This window comes from Pimephales promelas, chromosome 9 (genome assembly GCF_988280905.1).
Source record: "Pimephales promelas chromosome 9, fPimPro1.hap1.1, whole genome shotgun sequence".
Taxonomy (NCBI): domain Eukaryota; kingdom Metazoa; phylum Chordata; class Actinopteri; order Cypriniformes; family Leuciscidae; genus Pimephales; species Pimephales promelas.
Window position 1 is genome coordinate 32835955 of NC_142777.1, and position 27814 is coordinate 32863768.

The 27814-nt window shown below is 35.5% G+C and overlaps 1 protein-coding gene across 2 annotated transcripts; it reads left to right on the forward strand.

Moving 5' to 3' along the window:
- The first annotated feature begins 1991 nt into the window (after nucleotides 1–1991).
- b4galt1l (DP-Gal:betaGlcNAc beta 1,4- galactosyltransferase, polypeptide 1, like) lies at nucleotides 1992–27668 on the forward strand. Of its 2 annotated transcripts, XM_039648829.2 has the most exons (8): nucleotides 1992–2949; nucleotides 5048–5283; nucleotides 13109–13140; nucleotides 13235–13322; nucleotides 14174–14361; nucleotides 19615–19737; nucleotides 25681–25785; nucleotides 25965–27668. In XM_039648829.2, the coding sequence occupies exons 1-8, from the start codon at nucleotides 2667–2669 to the stop codon at nucleotides 26092–26094; spliced, it is 1185 nt and encodes a 394-aa protein (XP_039504763.2). In that variant the 5' UTR covers nucleotides 1992–2666; the 3' UTR covers nucleotides 26095–27668. The 2 variants fall into 2 exon arrangements, with proteins under 2 accessions (XP_039504763.2, XP_039504764.2); XM_039648830.2 differs by lacking the exons at nucleotides 13109–13140; nucleotides 13235–13322 and having other exon boundaries at nucleotides 1993–2949.
- The last annotated feature ends 146 nt before the right edge of the window (nucleotides 27669–27814 follow it).

Consider the following 27814-nt stretch of genomic DNA (forward strand, 5'->3'; position numbering starts at 1 on the left):
GTAAAGAGTTGGTTTTGTCCCCATGGTTTTGTCCACACTTTTAAGTTTTAACCCTTTTGGTGCTTTGGACAAATTTTAACTGTATTAGCTTAAAAGTCATGAAATTTTTGTCATAAACATGTCATTTTAACAGTGATTTAATGCCAGGTTAAATCACTAGGCATTCAGGATTTTGCTGCTAAATGTATTGCAATATACAACATAAATGAAAAAGTGCATATGCTACGGTAAAATACAACAAAGAGCTTTAGAAAAGAACAAGTTCAAATGAATATGAAAGAAGTTAATATGAAATTTGTATGCAACACAATACAGTATACTGTGAAGTACTGTACATGTGCTAAAGTTTATTGTAGTGAAATTTGCCTCATCTAAAGTACTGTTATTGTGTACTGTAATTATACTGAATATGTGCAAGTTATTATCCTGAGATTCTAATAATCAGTTTTGCTATTTAAAGTTTTTTTTTTCAAATTGCTTAACACAATTTCTGAAACTATGGCTACATGTCTCACAACATGCAAAATATCCCACATCTCTTGCAAAAGCAAACACTTCATTCAAATGTTTTGATTTGTAAGTAATCAAATTAGTATATTTAGACTAAACTATAAACAAGTGCAAGAGGCTAAACATAAATTCTTTCTTTTCTCAAAACTTTTGAGTTTTGATTTCTAAGTGATCAATTTATGTACAAGTGGTTTCTGTGGCATTTAAATGGCAGTGTTTTCTGAATGAAACACAAGAGCTGTTAGATTTGCATGTGTCTAATGTAAAAACAAAATGTGTTTAGATTTCTGCAAAAAGTTTGCTATGTTTGTCATATTATGTGCTTGCGTTTTTGCAAACCCCCAAGTATGTAATGTTTAGGCTACTAATGTATTAATGTGTGCTACTTGAGTTCACATTGTGACAAATGAATTACACTTAGAATAAAGTAGCCTATGTGTGAAACGTTTTGAGGTCTATATATTATATGTTTTGATAAAACTGAATGAATCGTTTGGAAATTGTGGCAAATTAATCAGTTATATTATAGTGTGTTGCTTAGCAATCGGGGAAAACTGTAAGAAAGTTGTACTTTATATTTATGACCACAAGGCTGCGCTCAACATCTACGTGAGAAGCGCTTACAGAAAGAAAGAAAGAAAGAAAGAAAGAAAGAAAGAAAGAAAGAAAGAAAGAAAGAAAGAAAGAAAGAAAGAAAGAAAGAAAGAAAGAAAGAAAGAAAGAAAGAAAGAAAGAAAGAAAGAAAGAAAGAAAGAAAGAAAGAAAGAAAGAAAGAAAGAAAGAAAGAAAGAAAGAAAGAAAGAAAGAAAGAAAGAATCATACACTCGAGTGACCTCTATTGATATTGATAATGGTGATATTGGTCCTCACCATGCACCATTAATTTGTTTTATTACCAAATTATTCCCAGTGGCAATAGTGTGTGCTTTTGAGTTTGAAGAGGTTATTGTTACTTTTTCATGCCTGGTGTAAATGGTCACATGACCGGAATTGAGTTAGTTTGCATCTCTGAAAAATAATGCCAGTGCCTGAAAGTATGCTAAGTGCTGATACAAATTAACTAGGCTATCACATTTGGTAATGTATATATAAAAATGTAAAGGTTTTATTTCTTATCCATCATAAAAAAAATCGCTCTTTCTCATAATATACATCATGTTTAATCAATTATTGGATTAGGCTACTTTATTAACATTAGTAGGTGTCAAGCGAATTCAAATCAAGCATTTTACTGGATTGTCCCAGGAGTAAAATAATATATGCTGGGAATAAAATGGAATTAAACATTCTTAATTGAACCGCTCAAGTCGTGCTTTTATTTTGAAGCTGAAGGTTTTCCCGCTGTAGCTGGCTTCATTTGATGACGCAACTAGCTTTTTCGCTGATCTACAAGCATCTACAAGTCAAAATTGAACAACAAGTCCGCTAGCACAGTCTCTATAGATCAGACTGAGCTGAGCGCATATCAACCGAAGCTCTACGCGACGCGTTACTTCACCCCACGGACTGACTGGCTTGGAAGCTGTCCGGAAACTTTTTCGCCATCTCCCTTGCGATTTCATTATCGCGGATTGTCCTGGCATTGAGATGTATCATGTAAAACATTCGGAATCTGGATATTTTGTGGGATTTAAGAAGATGGCGTCGGCTGACGTTTAAATTGATCTGGAGTTTTACTTCTGTATTCGTTCCGTTAAGTCAAGTGACTCATGATATAAACTTTAAAACGCACTTATTTTGTTCGCGTTCATACACGAAACGTCAACCATGATCGGGACTGAAGTCCACGCTTTGTTTTTTTAGTAGTTTTACTTGTCATAACGTTGACGTTTTAAATCAAGGGAAAAAGCCAAATGTAACGTTCGTGGGGCGCGTGTTTTTAGCTGATAACTGAGCTAAGCTGTTTAATTATTTAATATTGGGTGGAATCGTTTGTATAAATAACTTTAAGTATTATATTACATTATATATATATATATTTATATAATTAAAACGGTATGTGATAGTGGGTTTATCTTGTAATTTAGTATATGCATAATTATATGCTCCTCAAAAAGCCCAGGTAGTGGGAGATAGGAAGGGACTGGGTTAGATTGTAAATATATCTATCTATTTTTTTTTTAAAAATATTCAAAAGCATATCCAGGATTTCTACAATGCCGGATGCAGTTGTGAATTTTAGTCTTTTGCACAGGACTTGCTCTCTGGTTGTTGTGCTGTGTTTCCTTCACATCTCTGTCACTCTCATATATTATATGAGAAATTCAGATTCAAGGCAATCCTTCGTTCAAAATCAGCAAAACCCTCAGATCCACAGGAAACTGACCGAACAGAAAGTCTCAACCGAGGAGATCAGACTGGCCAGTCTGTCATCTGTTACGAATATCACAGAAACTCCGAGAAAGCTGGAAACATGCCCTGACAATCCACCTAGCCTGGGTGAGTTTCGGTTTCTAAGATCTATTTTTAATGTATATTTATATTAATGTAATAATATTGTGGAATATATTATATGCTATTGTTTATTCAGAATATATTTTCCTCAATAAAAACTGATGACAATGATTTTTAGGATCATTACTCCTTCAGTGTCACATGATCCTTCAGAAATCATTCTATATGCTGATTTACTTTTACTGTTATATATTATAAAAAATATTTCTCATACAGTCTGAGTCCTTTTTTGTTGCTTAATATTTTGTGGAAACTATGATTCCACTACATTTGAAAGTTTTACACTAGCATTCAAAATTAAACTAAAAACATTACTAATTTTAAAAATGAACTTTCTATTCATCAATTAATCCTCAAGCATAACAGTCTTCTTACAAACTAATTCTTAAAAAATCTTAATGATTCCAAACTTTTCACTAGTATACAGAAAGTTTGCACATTTATTTATTGATAAGTAAAAAATATATGTAACACCAGTTGATGTTAACATGCGTTACTATGGCCATTTTTTCTCCTCATTTTTTCTGTTTAGTAGGGTGAGTCTTCTTGACATTTTAAATAGGCTTGATTTTCAAGGAACATTCATTGTTTTTGTATCATGATGAGGCTGTTTTCATGATGAATACAAGTGTAAAGTAGGCTTAATTTTCTACATTTACATTTTGTGTTTTGGTTAAGTTGTTCAAAATACAACATTTGAGGTTTAAATTCTGTGCTATTGGCTGGTTTAGATCGATTGGTTTTAAATTTAAATAAAAAAACTCTTTTATAATTTTTTTTTAACCATAATCCATGTACAATTTTGCTGGTCTATTAATAATCAACACAGTTTAGTATTTCTGAGAAACCTGTGTTTGTTATAAATTATGTGACCTGTCACGTTGTCTTCCCCTAAATCCAGATTCTGAAAACAAAAGCATGTTTTTACAGCTGTTGAGTCTCTGGATGTTAACATTTACCCCTCTGTTTAATTTTTTTTTTTTGACAATACAGCAATTTCTTGTCTCTTGCATAAGTGTTACTTGGTACTTTTCACATTATCTACTGATGCTGATGAATTGGCTTCCCTAAAACCCTGTGTGTCGTAATGGAAAAATTGGCGGAGAAGCATTGTGTCTGTTTTTGTCCTGGCTGGCTATCTTTCTCTTTTGTCAGACAACATTGACACTGCTGCTGCTTGTAGCAACAGTAGTATGATAATGTAATCGGATACCACCATAGTGTAATGAGTAAGAATGAGTTCTCTAAGGTCACATGGTTTACTTTTATGCTGATTTCACGCAGCCGCCATTTTGAAATGGCACTGGTGGGAAGAAAAATGTAAGTGTCGCCTTTAATCATAGGAGAGTTGCGAATTCGATGGCGTATTGTTTAATGTAGAAATTAGTTAATTCTAAAAATGTACATAGATTTCTTTCATACTTAAGACTAAATACAGTGAAATTCATTTATAAATGAAATATTTCTTCAGAACGTAAAAAAAGAAGCTGGAACGAACTATATACATATCCTATATTGGAAATTAACTTCCAATAGTGTGAATCGCGGCAGCAGCTTCAGGTTGGTAGTCCAAGGCGTCGTTGTCTATCTGTACTTCCAGGGTTCTTCCCATCGGAGCTTCGCTTTCGATATTCGCATATAGTGCTTGGTTGGTTTGTAATGGTTGAAGTCATCCAGTCCCAATATTGTTGTTTAAATGATAGTTAGTTCACTCAAAATTTTAAATTATGTCATTATTTAATTGCCCTCATGTTGTTCTACGTTGTTTCTTTCTTCCGTTGAACACAAAAGAAGATATTTTGAAGAATGTTGACCAGACTGTTGACGGTAGCCATTGACTTCCATTGTAGGAAGAAAATACTGTGGAACTCAATGGCTACCGTAAACTGGTTACCAACATTCTTCATAATATCTTCTTTTGTGTTCAACAGAAGAAAGGCACTCATACAGGTTTGAAACAAAATGAGGGTGAGTAAATGATGACAAAATTTTAATTTTTTGGTGAACTCTCCCTTTAATAAAATGAGATTTAGGCCTATGTCTCCAATAATAAAGCATGTAATTTGTGTCTCTGTTCTTCTAGTGGGTCCACTCCGGGTTGAGTTCTCTGACCCGGTCACCCTAGACCTTGTGAGGTCAGAGAACCCTGTGTTGCAGCCCGGCGGGCGGTTTAAACCCACAGACTGCACCGCCCAGCAGAAAGTGGCATTGATCATCCCTTTCAGGAACCGGGACGAGCACCTGAAGTACTGGCTGTATTATCTGCACCCCATCTTACAGCGCCAGCAACTGGACTACGGCGTCTACATCATCAATCAGGTTTGTCTTTCAACCAGTGCAATAAAATCTTTGACCTGTTAGCTCCTACTGAGGTTTTATCTGCAAGCACACAAGAGTTCAAAGGCCTGTGGTACAGTCTGATCTTATCATTGAGTCGGAGGTTAAATACCGGTTCTCGTTTGTCGAAATAAACTTGGACAAAAAAGATTGGTGTAGGATTTCCTTTGAAACAATTTTCACTTAGAAGTTGCCTGCACATTTCACGAAAAGTCAAGTAATACATTGAATAAATGTAAGATTTTGAACTAGAACAACTAAAATAGTAGGGCTGTGCTCAGAATATCGCGTATCGCTACAGTAGCTGCCGTATCGATGCCGTTGTGCTATTGAATGTTGCCAATTTTGGGCTCGAATTTTGGGGTGGGTATTGCGCATAATTTTAACCATTCCCACAGCTCTCCCACTTATAATGCGGGAAATTCCCGCAAACGTTGATTTGCTTTAGCATGTATTTTGTATTAGAAAATAAATCCACACAAATTATAAAATCAAATCAGTAGCTTGAAAAAGTTCTGCGAGACGCAATTTCACAAACAGTGTGAGTTCAATGGCGCTTCGTCTGCTCTCTTGTCTCTCGAAACGGCTGCTCAAGGCATACGTCAGCCAGTGAAACTACACGCTCGCGTTTAGGAGTCGGAACATGACGGAATATATTCACTTGCATAATCGTGTCAGCATTGCATCGTGACTAAAGTTTACCATTTGTGTGTCTTTAAGTCCTACCAGTTTAAATATTCAAACGGTTTTAAACTATTCAGTACTTGCGCACTCTCGGAGAGTTTGTTTTCTCTGCGTGCACATAAAGCCACCTCACATACAGATTGCGAGATTATATCATTTTCTAGGGATGGGCAACGATTAATCGCGATTAATCACATCCAAAATAAAAGTTTGTGTTTACATGATATATGTGTGTGTGGTGTGTGTATAATTATTTTGTATATATAAATACTAACACGTGCATGTATATATTTAAGAAAAATGTGTTCTTAATATATCAAATATTTATATTTATACATAATATTAATTATGTTTAAATATATATAAAGTATATACATGCAAATATTTCTTAAAAATATACATGCATGTGTGTGTATTTATATATACAAAATAATTATACACACCACACACACATATATTACATAAACACAAACTTTTATTTTGGATGCGATTAATGGCGATTAATCGTTGGCCATCTCTAATTTTAACAGACTAAAACATGCAAAATTATGTACAAAATTTCGGTCTTGGTAAGTATCCTCTAAACACAGTTGGTTGTGGTTATAAGCATAAATGTTTTTAACAGAAATGGCAATTCGCGGTTTTATGATGTAGTTAAGCGAGATATTCTGCTGTCACTCTCTTCACCCTGAGCATGTTAATAAATTGTTGTTTATGCATAAAGATCTGAAAATGTAATCATTTAAAATGATTTCAGAAATGACTTTGTTTGGTGCACATTTCAACACTTAAGACCAAATTGTTAAATACTAGGCATTTAAAAATTGTAAGTTGTTACCGTTTTTGCTTTTATGGAATGTTTTAAGTTTTGTTTAGTCATTGAGCAGTGTAGACGTGTTTTAGTGTCACTATAATTGTCATTTCAGTTATTGAGGCAGACTTAAAGCAGGAGGAAGAACCATTCTAAGTAGGGCTGGGTATGGGGTCTGGGATCGATTCTCATTTTTACTAACCGATATCCATTGTTAAATCTCAAGAATCGATTAGTCATCCTGTTTCATTTGAATGAATGGAACATTGTATCGCGGCTTGCGCGCATCCAAAAAATCGCAATAATCTTTGTCCTTTGTTACTATTGATATGAAACAAAGTGTCAATTTTCAAATTCCGTCCATTTTCTTTAGAAATTCAAAAACATAAATAACGTTTTGGCGCTGTGGCGTGAGATCGCTCTGGCGCAGCTCAAGAGAAGCAGCATCGCTGATCTCTCTTCCGGCTTAATAATACCAGTCACAGCGCGAAATAAACACGAATGAGCATCTGAAAGTGTGTTAAAAGTTAAGAGTACAACTTATCGAAATCCGTATCATGTCACATTGATTCGCTCAATCAGCGTTTCAACCGTGGAAAGACATCAGTTTAACAGCTTGTAAGTAATCAATGTCATTTATCGTCATATTTACCTCAGAAAACCCACAAACTCGTTTGTCAGCTAGAAAAAATAACTATAGAGAGGAGCATTTTTCTAAACATATACACTATATTACATATGCATTATAATCTTAATGTTCTTCAATATTTAATGCATATTTGAATAAATCTGGCAAGTTTTTATGACGGCCGCCATTTAAATGTTTATATTTCATATAATCTTCTTATTATAAAAATAAATAAAAGTGTAATTTATGTGTTTGTATAGCTACAAAACAGTTAATTATTACCTTCATTTTAGGCTAATGAAGCATAGTAGGCTACAACTAGACTCCCATAGTTTACAGCATTAGTTAAGAGATTTGATTTCCTTGAGAAAATTTGCCATTTATTGTAACTGACTGATATCCAAAATAATCAATATTGAATCGAATCGAAATCGAATCGAATTGCAAGCTTGTGAATCGAAATCGAATCGAATTGTGAAATTTGTGTCAATACCCAGCCCTAATACTAAGCATTTGTATTTATTTAACTCATTGTTTTTTTTATGTGTGTCAAAAACTAAATTGTTTTTCAGTTATCACAACTGTTTGTATCGTTATGCATATCGTATCATTTCGGGTGATACACAGCCCTATAAAATTGTATTTTCTTTTAAAACATACTTCTATAATCTTTAGAGTAGAGTGTTGGCAAACCCGTTGTTTTTTAAAGAAGATGCACAACATTCCAAGAGCTTTTTTTGTAAATGCCAGTTGAAAAAGTTCTAAACTGTATTTTGGAAAATTAAGATTAAGATGTTGAACACACCAACACTTTGCTCTTCGTTACCAGTAATGATGAGTTTGTCTTAAAGGGATAGTTCACTTTGAAATTAATGTTTGATATGTTTTAGCTTACCTCAAGGGCATCCAAGATGTAGGTGTCTTTGTTTCCACAGTATTTTATATTATATTATATTTGATAGACAACAACGGTTTGACTGAAAAATGTCAAAATTGAAAATACTGTGGAAACAAAGACACCTACATCTTGGATGCCCTTGAGGTAAGCTAAAACATATCAAAAAATCAGTTCAAATTAAACTATCCCCTTAAAGCATTGTTTAACATCACTCTCCCTTTTAAATTGTATTGTCTACTCCCTTTTGAAATATTCTGTTATGGAAATTCTTTGTACACAGGCGTGCCGGGGCATGAAGTTTGGCATGTGTTTTGCTAGGTGTGCTCTTTTCTCAAAGTCCTCATTTGTCTCTCATTGACCAGTCAGAGAAATGTAGTTCAGAGCATTGTGTTGTAAAAACGTTTTTTAACCGTGAGACTCAGCTGTGTGAAAGAGAGCTCCAAATATTCAGATTAGTGAACATTTATTGGATTTTTTTTTTTTTTATGGACTCAATCATTTATTCACCATAATCTCAAATATCTGGTTGAATCCTCGAGTTTGGGAATTCTTCAGCTATTCTGGAAGAAAGTACAGTGAATCAATGTAAACCAAGGTACATTACACAGACTGTGGTAGAGACCACTGCTGTTTGAGGTTGAGCCTAATGCCCATGACATTACAGACTGGAATGAGGTGAGACAGAGTTTCGGTTCTTGTCTCTTTTATTTGGTACTCACAGAGAACCGATGTCTTCATTGAATTCATTTCAAACAGTCTGCTATCAGTGGTTTGTAAATGTTCCAAGTAAATGAAAAGAGTAATGTGTGTCATTCTGTGCGGGTTTGACTAAAAGCCTCCTAATGTGCTCGCCAAGAAGGTCTTGGACCTGTCTGTGGTCTTCTCTAAGTGTGTTTTCAAGTGTTATGTGATTTGTTCTTTCTAATTATTCTCTTGCTCTGTTTGCCTACCCTTTCTTTTCTCTGCACCTTGCATTTCTCTTTCACCCTTCTATACTACATTCCTTCCCTCATTCCTCTTCAAACCAAAACCCTTTTATGCACGTCAGAGGCCCTTGCACTTGGGAAAAGGTGAGACGTCTGCTTGCTCTTTCTCTGGCCAAACGCACTACTCTTCACTGGCTGCGTCTGACGAATGGTAACGTTGGCTTCTTGATTATCTGTTTACTCTTTGACGTTTTCATCCGTGTTTTCACTCTTTTATTTACCTCATTTGCCATGGATGCCAGTTCTGTGCCAAAATTAGCTATGTTTTGTATTGCGAAAGGGTAATTTGACCACATTATCTCATTCTTTTGACTGGTGACTTTAAAATTCGGCTTTTATTTTCTTTTTTATCAGTAGTATTCATAGATGCCACCTATGTCAATACAAATAGAACGCCAGCATATTTGCGACCGACTCGCCCGGTATGGCCGCCTTTCTTTAATCCATTTTTATCTGCCCCAATTGGCCTTTCATGATATAGAAATACATAAGTCATAGAGCTATGGCTCACGTTCATGAGAGTCGAGGCGATGTCACGAATGAATCTTTCTAATCCGAGTCCAGAGAGACACCTGCATCAGCACAGTCAGAGACATCAGTCAAATATCATAAAAGACTGCCATATCTGTCCGAAAGAACAGATGTTCAGTTAAAGAGAAGGTTTAATAATCACAAATATCGAAATAAAGGAGTCTTTCGAGTCGAATCTATTTGAATGATTTGGCTGTGATTAAAAGCTATCAAGAGGTAAAGCTGATTATAATATAACGACTTAAATTGCAGTTTGTTCATCACATAAAGCCATCGTATTAATAAATAAAAATATTAGGTCGAGTCGTATTAGATCACTTTTATGATGTTTTTGTCTTTTATTATTTTTTGCGTGACAGCCCCCAGTAGGCTAATGTCAGGGCCTGTTTACATATCGCATCTTTTGCACGCTCAAGTTTGTTATTTCAAATGTAGGCGCGCAGTATGCGCGCTCATAATGGAAGCGACGGCGTCGCTCGTTTTTTCCAAGTGCCGCATTGAGATAAAAACATCTCAACTTTTCAGAATGCCGCAAGCCCACCATAAGCGCACAGTAGGTCACATGACAAGAACCAACCGTAGCGCAACTGCCCTAGCGCTTTGTAAAAAGGAGAATGCGGCGCGCCCAGCGTTTTCTACGCGTTTTTAGGCTCTATATGTGAATTCGGCCTTACTCATTCACGTTCATTACGTCGACAAGAAGAGTCTCCATTAGGCTACATATTCAAAAATGTCCCTTTGTCTTCCACGGAAAGTAAACTTAAGGATTTGCACGGCAGAATTATAATTTTTTGAAGAACTAGTCCTTTAATATGCATTTCAAGGCTGAGATTATTGTGCATCGTCTGCAGAGCTAACATTACTTTACGTGCTAATGCTAATGTTACAAAGACAATATCTTTATGAACTTATTTATTAGATTTAGGTAGGTATTAACTAACAGACAGACAGTTATGTTCAAAATAACCCCAAATCTAATAACTTAAACTTACCTTGATAAAGTGCATTTAAACAGATCCAACAAATAAAATGAAGAAAAAAACATCTGTCGATATCTGTTAAATGTTGGCCACTGGGAGTAGGCTATAATAGAAATATAACTAACCACAAACCAGCAACTTGAGACTTCAAGTCTTTTAAATAAATGATTTCCTACTCTGAAATGATTTCCTTTTGGTTTAGAATAAAATACCAGTTCAGGGTTCCTCTTTCGGCTGTTGTTTCAGCCAACTGCCAACATATTGTCGCAAAGGTGGCGGCGCAAAGCTCACATGAACCGAATGAATTCATCCAAAAGTGACTCGCAAACCATAATGCTGCTAGTTTTTCTGTTGAACATAACTACTCGTTCGTTTCGTTAATTCATTTTGTTTTAAGTCTGTAAAGGATTAGCCTGTAGGCTGTTTAGTAACCTTGCTGTAAAGCAGGTTCTGCTCACTTTTCCTGTCTGTCGTTCTATTCTATATGAACAATGAAACTCTTCTTCACTTCCAGTTCCTCAAGTGTCTTAATCCTACTTTTTAAGTCTGCTTTTTTTTGGAAATCCCTAAAATGTGAATGAATCCTCCAGTGACAAATTACAGGCGGACAATCAGATCTGGGTGTTGACATGTGAGAACGCTACATTATGTTGACTGAAAAGATGGCCTTAGAATAGGACAATCTGGTTCTTTAAAGTGGAGTCTCGCTCTGAATGCACAGGCCACATCTTCTAAATCAATCATGGATGTCTTCTGCTCCACTAGAACAAGCACACCTCAGTTCGTTCAGGGCAGCTCGTTTGAGTTTCCTGTGTGTTATGAAAGAGAAGATGGCTACTCTCTGTTGGGTGCACAGGAGGTTAACAGATAACTCTGCACCCCTGAGGCTCCACCATCATTACATTTCATTCCACAAGCTCAAGTACTGCCTTGAAGAAAAGGTGGACTCTAGACAGGGATCTTATCCATTAATCATGAGTAGAAGGCCCAAAGCCGGTGTCAAAAAAGAAAAAAGTCACCTTGGGATTTGAAGTTTGGACTCTTCAGGGTGTTCTTTACAGAATAACCACCACCATAGTTTATAAATGTAATGGTTATGATTAATATGAACCACAGTACGTAGAAGTTTTCAAAATATGTATTTTTGTTTATTTTATTTTATATATATATATATTTTTTTTATTTATTTATTTTTATTTTAATGGCAGCAGTGGCACATACCACATTATTTTTTATTGTAGTGACAATAACTATGATGTTTTGGCTAAAACTGATTACATGGTCCATTTTAGTTAACTGCTTTTTCATTATGCATCATCTAACTGCTTTTTCATTGTTTATCATCATCAACCATGGTGTTTTTTTCTGTTGAGCAAGGAATTGTTAAATTCATGTCATCTTCCACACAAAGGCTAAAAATATAGTTTTAATCTAATGAAACGTTTTACCCAGTAGAACTAAACATTTTATTTTGTTATATAGCAATATAATATACCAATATTACTGTAAAACTTTACTGTGAATTTACAGGTAACTTCTAAAACTATTATAATCATGTATTTTCTTAAAACAGTATCATGCTGTATGTCTATAAATATACAGCAGTTTTCAGCCTGTTTTATTTGTAATACAGTAGAGGCACTGATTTATGGGATGTTTATTTCATGTTTCTAGGACAAGAATATGCATTCTCATTCATTGTCCCATTCATTTTCTCTCAACATAAGTGTTTTATATCTGCTATTCTAAATTTTATTAATAACATGTTGTATAATGGGGATGTTTATTTGAAGTGCTGCTTTTTATTAGGAGAGGTGTGGCACCAGGGGCCTCCGACATAAATTATGCCTAGGGCCTACGAATGTTTATAACCGGCCCTGACTCAGACACTAGGGCTATTAAAAGTCGAGGAATCACGTTTTTTGGAGTCGACTTCCCATCACTAATTTTGCGTCAGAATAATTGAAACATTTGTGCCTGTGTCGAGGATAAGTGGAAAGTGGAGCGTGAGAAGAAGGATAAACGATTGTTCGTCTGTGTATATGGTAAGTCAATCTTTTCTGGAGATTTTTGGTCTGGTGTCTACCTTTTCATGATTGGATTGACCTTGACCTTTGACCTACACATTTTATTTGTACTTTTATTTAGTCCTGGGCATACGGTTTACTCTGTTCTCTTTCACAGAATAACATTGATCTTTCATGGCAAAAATGAACATGCATTATTCTAACAACCTGCCTTGGAAAAGGTTAGTAACAATTGGCAATTGTTTTTTTTTTGTCATTTCAGGCTGAATCATCAGTTGCAGATCCAGTGTTAACGTAAGTGGTGTGCTTAATTTTACAATTTACGTCACCATCACAAAATAAATATGTTTTTTTTTTCTATATTTTTCTTTGCTTTTCTGACCTTTAGGCACTTGGACATCAACTCTGAAAATGGGTCAAGAACCAAGAATGGGATAGTGACTTCCAAGACTGGCAACATTGTGCAAAAAAGAGCAGTACTGTTCAGTGATAACTGTTATGACATTTCAGCTTGACATTGTGTTCATAAAAGGCAATTTCCTGCTTTTTCCTTTAAAAAAAATAAAGGTTTTAAACATAACCGAAGTATTACATTTTTATTTATTGATAACAAATGTAATATAAGTACAGTTTGAAAACCAGGAGTTACACTATTCACCTGTATAAATACAATGAATAATTGCTGTAGACGGTGTACTACTGTAAAATACATATTACATATATGTATATATATATATATATATATATATATATATAAATAGATATATATATAAGTACTACACTTTAAATGCTTACAGTTGTAGTCCTATTTAAAATACAATAAGTGGCTGGCAACCCAGCTGCCACTATTTTACTGAAAATGCCCATGAAAAGGCTATGTTGTTTAATAATGGTATTTTAAATCAATAATGTTGCACTTTTATTTTTAAACAGCATGTATTTGATTTACTGTAGAATTTTTTTAAGTACTTTTAAATGATGAATAACTTTCAAAACCTACCTGAGTGTACTATAAATAATTTTTCCAGAAATAATTTGCTTTCGATATCAGCTTAATCAGGCAAATGCAGATCAAATGACAAAAAAACAACGACATTGCACTACTGTAAAGTTCACTTAGAGAGGAAATATACACTTGAAAATATTGTTTGTCATTACTTTCATTTTTGTCTCCTGCCAGCTGAACCATATTGTGAAAGGTTAAACTGACACCTTTTGTACTGCAAGCAAACAAGTACTGATTTTATCAGCCATGCATTTCATTTGCATTAAATATGTATTTTGCCGTTTGGCCTCATCTTTGTATCATCTCTTTCCTTAATGGCAGGCGGGCGAGGAGACGTTCAATCGTGCCAAGCTCCTCAACATTGGGTATGCGGAGGCTCTGAAGGAGTATGACTATGATTGTTTTGTCTTCAGCGACGTTGACCTCATTCCAATGGATGACCGCAACTTCTACAAGTGCTATAATCAACCCAGGCATCTGTCTGTGTCTATGGACAAGTTTGGCTTCAGGTATTTCTGCCTTTTTGTTGACTGTTGTCTTATGTCATGCTTTAACAGTGTATTTTCAGCCCCCAGAATGTTTCAATATGTATTTATAATTATTTGGATTACAAATGCACTTGCTTATGTAATAGTTACATAATTATTAGGGAGTATTCAAGGTTGTGAGGAGGAATATCTCTTCCTGATCAAGCACGATATAAGGTTTCATCTCGTTCGGTATCGATTATTATTGACATTTGTTATTTTATATTTTTTCTTAAGACAAGGCAAACAACAAATTTTATTAGTTTTAGCAGTCAAAAATGAATTAAAATGTAAAAATAAATATGTAAAAAAATATCTTTTTCTTCTGTTAAGCTAAAAAAGTAAGTGTTAAAGAAACTCTTGAACTTAAAATGTTACTAAATGTATGCAATGTAAAAGTGAAACGTAGAAAAATCAAGGCGAACTTTGAGGTATCAACTTCTGTAATATGTAGGGTTAAAGTAAGTTAAGTAATGGTTAAAAAATTCACGGTTCGATACGACACAGTGATGTCACGGTTCGGTACATTTTCGATTTCAACAAAAAGAAAGAAATGGCAGAAAAATTTCCTTGATTTGAAAAAAACAAAAAACCATAATAATTATTAAAAGAGAAATTATTTGTAAATAAGTGAATTTTTCTACATTTTGAAACTTTTAGTTTTATAAATAGGAGGTATTTTTGAGTATTACATTAAAAATAACAAAAAAAATTATAATGTTTGAGTTTTGAAGTGCTGGATAAAGATGTGTGTACTTGAAAACATTTTACTATTCCTGCCAAACTTCCATGGTTAGTTAGTTTACTACATTAAAGGGATACTCCAATTTTTTCGGGAAATAGGCTCATTTTACCACTCCCCCAGAGTTAAACAGTTGGGTTTTACCGTTTTCGAATATATTCAGCCAATTTTTTTGATATTTAGAAGAATATCAGTAACCAGACTGTTTCTGGTCTCATTGACTTCCATAGTATATTTTTTCCTACTATGGAAGTCAATGAGACCAGAAACTGTCTGGTTACTGATATTCTTGTTAATATCAGAAAATCGGCTGAATGGATTTGAAAACGGTAAAACCCAACTGTTTATCTCTGGGGAATGGTAAAATGAGCCTATTTCCAAAAAAAGTGCAGTATCCCTTTAAATCCATGGTGAATGTTGCTGATCTGTGCACTTAAAACCTATAACTAGTTCATGTCACAATGTTTCTCCTGGTTTCCACGTCAGCTCTGTTTGATACGTTGTTAATAACGGAGATATTTTAATGCTTCTCACTAGATCTTGCAATGATTTTATAGAGGGAATGCATTGACGTCACTTTCCCACTGGAACAACCCCCCTCAGCCTGACTGAGTGGCAAAAGATCTGCTGACTGACTGGATTTAATATGGGAAACTGCGAAAATGCGACTAAAACAAACAATTTTATCAATTTAAACTTAATGTTAGACTCCATATAGAGTTCCTTACAACTTACTCAAGATCCAGTGATCCATGGATATTGACATGCAGCCAGGAATCGTGTTGCCTGACATTTATGTTTGCCTGATTTCGACACCAGGGAAAAAAAGCAATATAGGCTAAAGCAAATTTGCCTGTGAACGCTTTATATAAATTTAGGTAGGTCTAAATCCGGGTGATCACTTATATCAGTGTTGTATCATATATTTTTATATTATACTTTGTATTATAATTTTGCTCTATCACCACTGCGACCTTAAAATAATATTCTGGGTTAAATTACTGTAAATGTTTTTTTTTAATGTAATATTTACTGAGGGACCAGTCAAATTTATTTTTGTTGGTAATCCACAGAAGGCAACAGATGCTGTTGATTTAACCTGGTCATATTTAATCCAGAATATCCTTTAACCCCCATTTATTCCAGAAGGACTTTGACCTGTAATAAACGAGTCACTTTAGATAAAACCGATGATAAAGTAGCAGCGTTTGGGTGGGAAAATTCTAGTCACACATGATTCAGATTAGAGTCCATTGGGAGCTCAACTCTGAAACTGTAGCTCATTGGAGCAGCTTGTTCCAGTGACCTCCACCACAAGCTTTGTTTAATAGGAGTATGATGTATGTATAGGCGTGTGTGTCCTTTTGTATTTACAGTCTGTAATGAGGAAATATCTGATTAAAGGTTTGGTTTTTTACTTCCTCACACTGAATTGGGAGCAATTGGGTTGTTCTTTTGTAACAGATGTCGGCAGTCCTTTATAAAATCTTTACAGCGTTCACCACTGTTAGCATGGGCCGCAGAAGCAGGGCAGCTTTCTTCTCACACAGAACTTCAAAAGCATCTGGATGTAATTTGTAATTTTCAAGAGTTATCGTGCGGAAGAACGTCAGACAAGAGCCGGCCAGGACCTGATGTAGTATAGTGTTTACTCTTTTATTTCAAACTGAGACACCTTTATGTAGAGCTAATCGTGTATGCAAAACAGCAACCAAATCATAATAAAGGCTATTTATGATATTGGACAGACATTTGGCCTAAAAAAAAAAAAAAACGTTTTTGCACACCTTCCTTTATAATTGTCTTGTTTAAATTTGAATGTATTGAAATGCAAGTTCCCCCTTTTCTCAATGCATTATGTGTGTTTTACTTTGAATACCAGGTTGTAATTTTGCAGTTTCTAAACGGATAGTTGAACAAAAATTAAGTTCTGTCAACATCATTTACTCATCCAATGCAATTGGGGACAGATAATGACGATTCAAAAAACAAAACTACGCAAAACAAATCCTTATTGCGCTGTATAAGGATGCACCGATTGTGGCCGATACCTATACCGATAATTCTTTATATTTGAAAGCCGATAGTATGTCAATACAAATTTTTCTATCATTTTTGAGAGCCTTATTACAAAAACAAGTCTCACAAGTGTTGTTTATGACAATTAAAAGTAAATTACACTAAACATTTTTTAAAAATAAATATTAATATAGCTTTTTTAAGCAACGCAAAATTGCGCTTGTTAGCGCTGGCAGTTCCGATGACGTCACTGGCATGGTTGGACCCGCGGAGCGCCATAGACAACAGCTGCAGGTCCTGTATACACAGACGAAAATGAGCACTTTTAACGGCATGGATTACGCGTTTGAGCCCGTGAAGGACAGGTCGGTAGTGTCTGACGACCACCACATGGAGGACGATCAGTTTCAGGCTTCACTTGCAGTACAGGATCGTTTGGGGGAAAGTGACTGCGGGCGCGAGCGCTGTGGAGTATAGACACTGCACGGAGACGATCTGTTGCAGAGAGGTCAACCTGGAACATTTATTGATCGGCGAAAAATGCATCACCATGCACCGTTCATTTCGGATGCTGTTCGGTGAGAGAATTCGTGTTGAAGGAGGCTATGCTGTCTATGGATGTCCGAGCTGAGACGCTGGACCGCCCTATAAGTAGCAGGGTATTTTACGAATAGGTGACGGCTGGGCTAACTTGTTACACTTTTCTCAGACTGTTTAGATTAACTTTGTACTGGCAGTTCACTCTATGGGCGAGAGTGTATTTAAGAAGGAGAATCTTATTATAATTTTTTGTAGCCTATATGACAGACAGCACATGTTGCACTTAAATGTATTTTCCCTTTTAATTTGATTCTTATCATACTCCAAGCAATTCAAAACCTTCATGGCGAACAGAGCATCGTCTGAGCTGAAATAATACTTTATTTTTCGGCTGTAATATGTCAGCCAAATTTTTTTGTCAGGCCAATAACGATAACATTAAAAATGAAAATATATTGGCTGATACCGATATGGTGGACGATTCATCATGCATTCCTAGTGCTGTATTCCAAGTCAATAGCTAATCGCTAATGCACACAAGTTATTGTTGTTTTATTATGACTTTAGATCTAAATGTAACAAGTAGATTATGCTTAGATTGCATTGCGCGCAAATCATGCAGGCTACTTTTATGATTCTTTTTTCATGCGGGTTTGAAAGTCACAAGATTTAACAAAGTAATGAAAATTCCTTTAAAGCACATTTCTGTTTGATATTCCATTTTATCATAGCCAGTGTATTTGCTGAAGCACTTTTCTCGCTCTTCAGTATTTTGCAAAATATTTTTTGACTTGTTATATTGATTAGCAATAGGCATTAGCAGCAAAGCTGTACGTGAATCCATTCTGGTGGTATTAGTTGCAACTCCCAGTTGAAGCTTCCTTCAAGTGGTTGTCTTGTGGTGATAATCTGGTTTGCTAAGGTTTTTCTGAAAGCAATGTGGATGGGTGTGTGTGTGGTCGAAGGGCTGTGTCCATATCATGTCGAAACTGCTGTAACTATAGAATAACAATTTCATTAAAATTCAAAGACAAGTCAGACTCAAAAATGGTTGGTTTTCAGGTTAACAGCAACACCAAATTGGATTAATCTGTAGACTAGCTGTTTCTACTTGTAAATTGATTTTATGTCAATAGATTGTACATTCTCTCATTGAAGTATCAGGAAATTTCATGTGTAATTTCCAGTTCTTAAAGTCAACATTTCAATTGTCAATATAATTATTCTAATTATGCGCTGATTTTAAAGTATTTATTTGTCTAGTGATGTCTCTCTTTGAGTGTGATCTCTACAAAGTAATACAAAATAAATCCTGATTAAAATATAATGGATAAAATAGTAAAACGTATACAGTATATTATACTATAATACTAGCTCATTTTAAATAGTCATGCTGCTGTGTAACAAATCCATTTTCAAAAGTTTAAAATATTAGATACATTTTGTTGTATTGAAAATATACATTAACAAATTGATAATTACATTTTATTTCCTGAAATATCAGGGAATTTCAAAAGTGTAATTTCCAGAGCTCTATTCAGAGATAATGATAGATAATACATCTCTGGTGCCTTTAGTTTGGTCAAAAATATCTCACACCATCCGTGTAAACTGCAATCCATGTTTCCTGACGCACAACTATTGCTATGGTTATCATAACTATGTGGACTATATCCCCATGTGGGTTATCAGGAGTGACGCCTCCTGATAATTTACAAGAGCAACTGGCTTACAGCAAACCACAGAGGCAGCAGTTGCTTTCGGGCTCAAGTTTGGCCCCCTGCCACTTCTCATTAGTGCATATCATTTCCCTGCAGAGAAACACCAAGCTGTGTGCTGCACTTCTTCTGCACCTGACCTAACAACTGCCACACAACACGCAACTGTTCCTCATAGTCTCTCTCTCTCTCTCTCTCTCTCTCCGTCTCCAACAGGTTGCCATACACGCAGTACTTTGGTGGTGTGTCATCACTGAGCAAAGAACAGTTTCTGAAGATCAATGGCTTCCCAAACAACTACTGGGGCTGGGGAGGGGAGGACGACGACATATTTAACAGGTTTGAGAACCCTTCTAAAGGAATATCTCACCCAATTATGACAGTTCTGTCTTTTTTTTACTCAACCCTGATCCTGTTCCAAACCCATTTGCTGATTGTAACACACACAAAAAAACATTTTTAGAGAATCTTCACAGATGTGATGTGTAGCCAAGTATGGTGTCCCATACTCGGAAATTGTGCTCGGAATTTATACATTTTATGGTGACAATGGCCATTCAAGCAAAACAACAACATACAAGCACTGTAAAAGCCCCATAAAAGTAGTTTTTGACTTGTATTTGGAGGTTATACGATAGTTTTACGCAATAAACGGACCAAAATTTCAGAAATCTTTTCAATTTGTTTGGATGTAAGCAACATCGAACGTCATTGGTCATCAAAAACCCGCCCAAAAATTGAGCGCAAACAAGTTTGGAGGGAGATAAAATAATGACATTTAAAAATGTCGAATGTGAAATGTCTTTGCGTTGGCGTACACCCACGTTCAAATGTGTATGAATTAGGGGTGTGCGATATGACGATTTTTAATCGTGGACGATTAAAATGTCTCCACGATCTGCTTTTGAAGAAATATTGTAGTATCGTGTTACAGTGCATTCTCAGAACAGTTCTGGCGCCTCCGTCTCATCTGTACAACGCAACGTAGCCTAGACATCACACGTTAATGAATAGGTACGGGACACTGCAATTCACAAAAGTTCATTACTTGCATAAGCCTTGCCGGTTAAACATTTAATCCACGCGCTGATGCGCTGTTCTAACGTGCGCTTTCCTGACCGCATATACCCCCGACAATCACAGGCACTAGAAGCCTGTCAAACAGCGCCAGAATACTGGACTAAGTTATCTTTCGAGTCTTATTATGCTAATACTGTTAAATACACACAATGTGTACATAAACAGGCTACGTCTAAAGTGAAAGCAAACATTTGAGAGAATATCTGGTGTAATATGCGTCTATATTAAAAGCGTCGCGTGCTGGTCTATAAACGACAGGAGTAAATAGCAGAGGTGGGGACAAGTCACACATGGTCAAGTCCAAGCAAGTCTCAAGTCTTAACCATCAAGTCTCGAGTCAAGTCTCAAGTCGCAGTTCAGATAAATCAAGCAAGTCAAGGGTTCACCCTAAGCAAGTCAAGTCAAGTCCTGATAAGTTTCAAGTAAAGTCAAGTCACACTACTAAAATAAATAGAGGTAAATTTTTTCGATACATATTTATTTTTGCACAGAAAAGATGAACTTTTATAGATATATTATGTATCTTACATTTGCTATATTAATCATATGCATATCTGTGCTACATTAATATCTGAAAATAAAATAAAATTGTGTTGTTTACACAAAACGTTCAGAGTCTAAGATGTATAATCCAATCTGTCTAATTCAATTTAATTGAAACGGTCTAAAATGTATGAAATCTAAAATGTAATATCTTATATCTTATATAAATGTAAAATATAAAATGTATGAAATGTATGAGAATATAAAATGCAAATTTTTTTTAATTCAGTAGTTTTTCTTATCATAGCCAACAAATGTCTTCGGAAACTCCTTTTCCTCGATTTACTGAAACCTATATGTAAAACGCATTTGCAGCTGCACAGCCGTGTATCTATGCTGCATATACAGACATCCCAACCTACAAGAATGGGGGGGTTAATATATGTTATATTAACATATTTAAAATATGTTTAAAATAAATATAAAATAAAAATGGTAATATGTTATATTAACATATTTTATATTTAATAAATATTACATATTAAATAATATTATGTATATTATATATTAAATTTACATAAATATTAACAAATGATTGTTTTAATTATGGAATTCTCCATAATTAACTCCTAAACTTCAGTAGAGAACAATTCTTTGTAAGGAAGGAGGGATTTCTTTATTGTACATTTATTTGCATGTAGTATGTAGCATATGGTTTGCGTTGCTTTAAATTGGTCAGTACAGCGCTGACTATTGAGTGTCGCTAGGAAACACGTCCGCGTTTCGCTGACGAATCGGCTGCCCGGCTCGGATCATTGAACCGTGCAGATGACATGTCTGCGCGGCACGAGCTCTGTAAAGCCCCGCTGTCTCGTCCCACTTTTGGTTTGTTTAGCTTCCCATATCTCTGCCGTGCACACGCCGCACGCTATGTATGTTATACGCGCAGTATCTCGCTCTAGATTCCGGGAGATTTTAACTCATTTGCGGGCATCAGGGAGACGCTATCAATATGCATGAGACTCCCGGAACTTCCGTTTGGCGCGGTTTGAATTGAGCAGCGTAAAGGCACAGATGCCGATATATTGATGCTGACGTCATAATATATATTTTAATTAACTGTATTGCTGTTCGTTTATTATATGTTCAAGTCATTGTCGAGTCTTCCACTTCAAGTCAAGTCAAGTCTCAAGTAACTTGTTCTCAAGTCAAAGTCAAGTCAAGTCATTTTTGTACTTTAATCAAGCAAGTCACAAGTCCTGAAAATTGTGACTCGAGTCAGACTCGAGTCAAGTCATGTGACTCGAGTCCCCCACCTCTGGTAAATAGTACTGCCGCTTGTCCTTAAAGGGATAGTTCACAAAAAGAAAAAAAAAATCTGTCATTAATTACTCACTCTAATATTGTTCCATACCTGTATTCATTTCTTTCTTGTGCTGAACACAAAAGACATTTTTTTTAATGTGGGTAACCAAACAGTTGCTGGTCCCCATTAACTTCCAGGAGAGAACCTATAAAAAACAGGGGGACCAGCAACTGTTCGGTTACCCACATTATTCAAAATAACTTTTATTTTAAACAGAAGAAAGAAACTTATTCGTGTTTAAAACATCTTGAGAGAGTCAATTAAGACCATTTTCATTTTTGAGGGAACTATCCCTTTAGTGTTAATAAAAAATAAAAAATAAAAAACACACAAGGAGAAAATCACTCACTGACTGAGAACTTTAATAGTAGCTTTAATAAGAATCAATTAATTCAGTGAAGTCTATGTAGTGTTTTAATTTCATATTTGTTAATTTAATTACTTTCTTCAATGCTACTGCTAAATACACCTACTGCATCTGAAAAAAGCACTATTTATTTAATTTGAATATTAATTTGTGTAATGTTTATCTTGTCTTATTTTTTTAATATAAAAAAAAGAAAATAATGACAAAGATTTTTATCTTCGCCACTGGCCTAAATGTATGCCTTTCTTTTTTCTTTTGTTACCTAAGGATTTGTTTTTAACATTAGTTTGGCTGTAATGAACAGCCACTTGCAAAATATTAAAACCAAATTGAAAAAGAATCGTGATAAAAAATCGTGATCGTGATTTTCCAAAAAAAATCGTGATATGATATTTTTTCCATATCGCCCACCCCTAGTATGAATGAAGTGTGAAGTTTAGTGTGAACGTGAACGCCCCTTTCTATTAAAAAACACACGTTAATGTTTTTTTTTACCTTGAGCTGAGCTCATGTTTGCCTTCTAGTGCAATCTAACCAAGGAAACCTCTGATCCAGAACAAAACGGAAGCGTACGTTCAGCTGAATGTTCCTTTTTTGAGCCTCACACATCCTGTCGTTGTGCTGTAAGCATGGCATTGCACAGTCAAAAAGCTCAAGCATGTGATACTGATATCAAACTTTTGGGGTTTGGGTTTTTTTGTTTTGTTTTTATTGAAATTAATACTTGTTTCCAGCAGTGATGCATTCAGTTGATTTAAAGTGACTGTAAAGACTTGCATTGTTGCAAAACATACCAAAAAAAATAATTAAAATTAATGCGGTTTGGCTTTTGACCTTTCTCTTGATTAAAGAATCCTGGAAAATGCTTAAAGGTTTCCACAAAAAAAAAAATATTAAGCAGAGCACCTGTTTTGAACATTGTTGAAATGTTTCTTGAGGATCATCTGACACTTGGACTGGAGTAATGATGCTGAAAATTCAGCTTTGCCATCACAAGAATAAATTACATTTTAAAATGTATATTAAAATGGAAAACTAAAATAGAAACTTCAAAATATTGCTGTTTTTGCTTTATTTTTGGATAAATGCAACCTTTATGGGCCAAAGAAACGACGGCTTCTTTTTTTAAATGGTTACGCTTTATTTTAATGTGTCTTTGTTAAAGTCTAATTCAATTCAACATGTATTTACTATAGGGTTAAGATTAGGTTTTGTTTAAGGGTTAATTGCATGTAATTATGCATAAGTACTGTCATTACTATGGTAAATACATAAAACTATGCAACAAGTAAAATAAAGTGTTACCAAAAAATGAATTTTTTGAATTCTAGTGCAACTGAAATGTGGTCCTGTTCCTGGTTTTAATAGCTCTGCCACAAGCAGGGGCCGATAAAATGCCTTATCATCTGCTTATCAGGGTGCAGACAGAAGACAAAACCCGTTTAACATCTTATTTGCACGTCAAAATAATACTTTTTCTTTTATTTTTCGAGGCCTTTCGACACTGTTATTCAAAGGATACTGGAGAGTTACTGTGGATTAGAACTTGCGTCAACCTCATGACCACCTGCATTTTTCAGCTGCTCGGCTACAGCCTTGTTTTTCAAGGGGAATGTTCAGGAAGTGTGCAGAAAAAATACTTAAGTACAATACTTGCAAATTTTTAATTTGAATTGCAATAGAATACTAGGTGATAGTGCAGTCAGAACTAATCTCTCACCTTAAATATTAAACTTTAAACATATATTTAAATATGGTACTTAATGTTTTTAATTCACTGTTTGTGGTACAAACATGATAAATTGTGTGGTTGTTGAGTAGGTATATGCTATTACTTTTCTAACTTTTCAGACTTAAGGCCATTGCACACTGAGTCTGAAATTTCATATATTTCATATTTCGCATGGGGTGGTGATGGCGCAGTGGATGAGACACATGCCTTTGGTGTGAGACGCGGGTTCGAATCCACTGTGAGACACCAATGTGTCCTAGAGCAAGACACTTAACCCCTAGTTGCTCCAGAGGCGTGCAACCTCTGACATATATAGCAATTGTAAGTCGCTTTGGATAAAAGCGTCAGCTAATTGAAACAAATGTAAATGTATGTTTTTTTCTATTCGTGATTCGGTGGCTCTGAATTGTCAAAACACCATTCATACTCCATTCAAACTGCTTGCTACGGATGCGAAAAACGCAGATAATAGAACCCGATTCGATTTTTATGAATTTATTTATTTATGACGGACGAAAGTTTCGGAGGCAGTGTGAAAGCATGATTGACAATGTGAGTCGTGAGGTTGTATTTATTTTTTTAATGTGCGAAAAATTTGGACGCAAATTTCGGACTCGGTGTGTAAGGGCCTTTAGGGACAAATAAATGATGATTCTTTCCCAATTGTGACAAGCTAGTCAAACAAGTTCAGCTCGTATCTACATGAATGAGTAAATATCTATCAGTATCTTAGAAACTGTTTGCCATGGTTAGGGATAGTTCCCCCCCATAGCCCACCCTGTTTTTGTCCATACAATGAAGATATTTTGAAGAATGTCAGAAACCAGAAAGATCAGAATGTCAGAAAGATAAAAATACTAAGGAAGTCAGTTGGTTTCTTTACATTTCACTGGGTTTTGTTTGGTTTCTGACATTCTTTTGTTAGGGATAAACAGTCAAAGACCCAGACCCAGATATGAAGAATGACCCAGAGTCAGAATTATAAAAAATTAAAGAAAGTTTTTACTGAACATAGTTTGCAGTTTCATCAGCTTCAAGAGAAAAACTTGAGGGTGACTAAACGATAACTCAATTTTCAATTTTGGATGAACTATCCCTTCGAGCAATGAGAACGGTTTGGCCCGACAGTGGAAAAGCGGCTAATGTCTCTAAACTGTTATACCATGTACTAGATAATTATGGATGTTTATTCTCTACACATACTTTCAAGAAGCTTGAATCAAATGAATTGAAAAGCACTGCATGTTTTCACAGGGTTACCTCCAAAGGGATGAGCATATCAAGGCCCGATGCAATCATTGGGAGATGTAGAATGATCCGTCATGAGCGAGACCAAAAAAACGACCCCAATCCACAGAGGTACTTAAACATATTACAGCCTTTCTGTAAACCCTTAAGCGCTAAATGCATCGCAATAATACATTGTTAGTTGAGTGACCGCTTTGTCAAGTTAGCAAGGCTGTGCAAATAGAGGCCACTTTAACTAATTAATGCCCTCCTGCACTGTGGAATGTTAATCATGTCATTTCCCGTTACAGGTTTGACCGAATAGCTCACACAAGGGAAACTATGGCAAGTGACGGGATCAATTCGCTAACATACACAGTTGTTCAGATTGAGAAAGATCAGCTATTTACCAAAATCACAGTGGATGTGGGAAAACCATAACTCCGGCATAGAGACTCAAAATTGAGTGAAACTGCAGCGTTGGCTGTCCAAACCAAATGTGCCTTGATTATATCAAATCAACTGGACAATTTTCAAAGTGGATTATATATTTTTGTTTTGCCATCTTTGCACATGCGATGGTGAACACAGGGGTCTGGACTCCTTTTGCCTAGTGTATCAGAACTGTTCGGCTGCTAAAGGAGACGCATAAGGGTTTCGTGTTGCCCTGAAGAGGCAACGGGCCATCCTTGTTCTGTCTCAGATTCTTCTGCTGAGGATAAAGACTATATTTTGAGCCATTTGATGGAAGCAGCATTTTAAATTGATCTGAATTGAAAATGTCGACGAATGTGAGTTGCTGTGTATGGGATTATTTAGTTTGCGTGTTGGAAAGTGAATATTTAAAGGATAGTCGGCAAGCTAAGCAATGCAAAAAAGCTGGGATAACCAATCAAGGGCTGTGGATATTCTATAATCATTTCCCAGAAAACTGGCATTTTGGGGCTGTCACATATTTTGTTTACTTTTATTTTACAGAGCCTTTTAAATGACTTCTCTCTTTTTGTTTAGGATGAGATGTCTGAATGTATTGGCCTGAGTTGTTGCTTAACACATATTGGACCATTATCATGTTTGCTGGAGCACCAAAGTGGCAGCCTTGCATCTTAAGACGTTCGATTCGCCCCTTCTCTTTGGTGCATTATCTTTGCTGTATTTGGATTTTTGGTAGCAATTCTATCAAATCAGGTCAACCTTTCAGTTTGGTTTTGTTCCTTTTTTTTTATTGCATTGTGATTTTCTCAGATCTATGCTGGTTATTAAGGGCACAAGAATATTCAAGCTCTCTACTGTACTGAAAACAAGAAGCCATTGAAAACTTTGCTGAACTGACCAGTTGATACTTGTATTTTTTTTTCTTTCTGATGTGCTGGTCTGTTCTCTTTGCAGTGTTTTGCTTTAAAACCTGTCATTGTGGAAACCAAAAATGCCTTACATCACTCAGGCGATGAAATGCAGACGGAGCAAATGAATGTATGTCAGCTGTTTGCTCAAGTGCTTTTCAAGATGGCGACTAACAGCCCATACAGAATGTTTAAGTTGCACAGCCAAAAAAAAAAAAAATGTCCACCAAGCCGAGCACCCCGAAAGACTTAGTTTTTCTTTCCTGCTTAAAAACTCTCCCATGCCTTGTAAAAACTCCTTTGCACCAGGAAAGAAAACTACCTCTCCACTCGGCACAGCACTCGCAAGCAGAAGGGATTAGCGGCTAATGCTGTCTCTCAAACCAAATGCTTTGGCACAAATATCTTTGGCTTTTTCCCCCCTTTGGTCAGTTAAAGTGAGGTTTAAATCTGTTTATACATTACAATGGTCTTTGTTTAAGGGCCAGCACATAATTAAGTTTTAAGCTTTCTTTTTATTTTTTAAATGTATTGTTTGACTTTTTTTTTTCTTCAACTTTTTTGTTTTCCATTTTTTTATGCCTATAGGTTCATCTTAAGTGTAATGCAGTGAATAATTAACTTAATTTTGGAAATTATGGAAATTAAATAATTAAATGGTGTTTGATTTAACTCCGCTTGTGACATTACTGAGGTGTGAAGTGAAACATAAGACAATAACCTGAGAACTCTGGTAACCTGAGAACTTCGACAAGAGGAAGTCAGCATTCCCTCTTCAACAGAAGATAATTACAACTTTCCATTCACACGAACCAGTT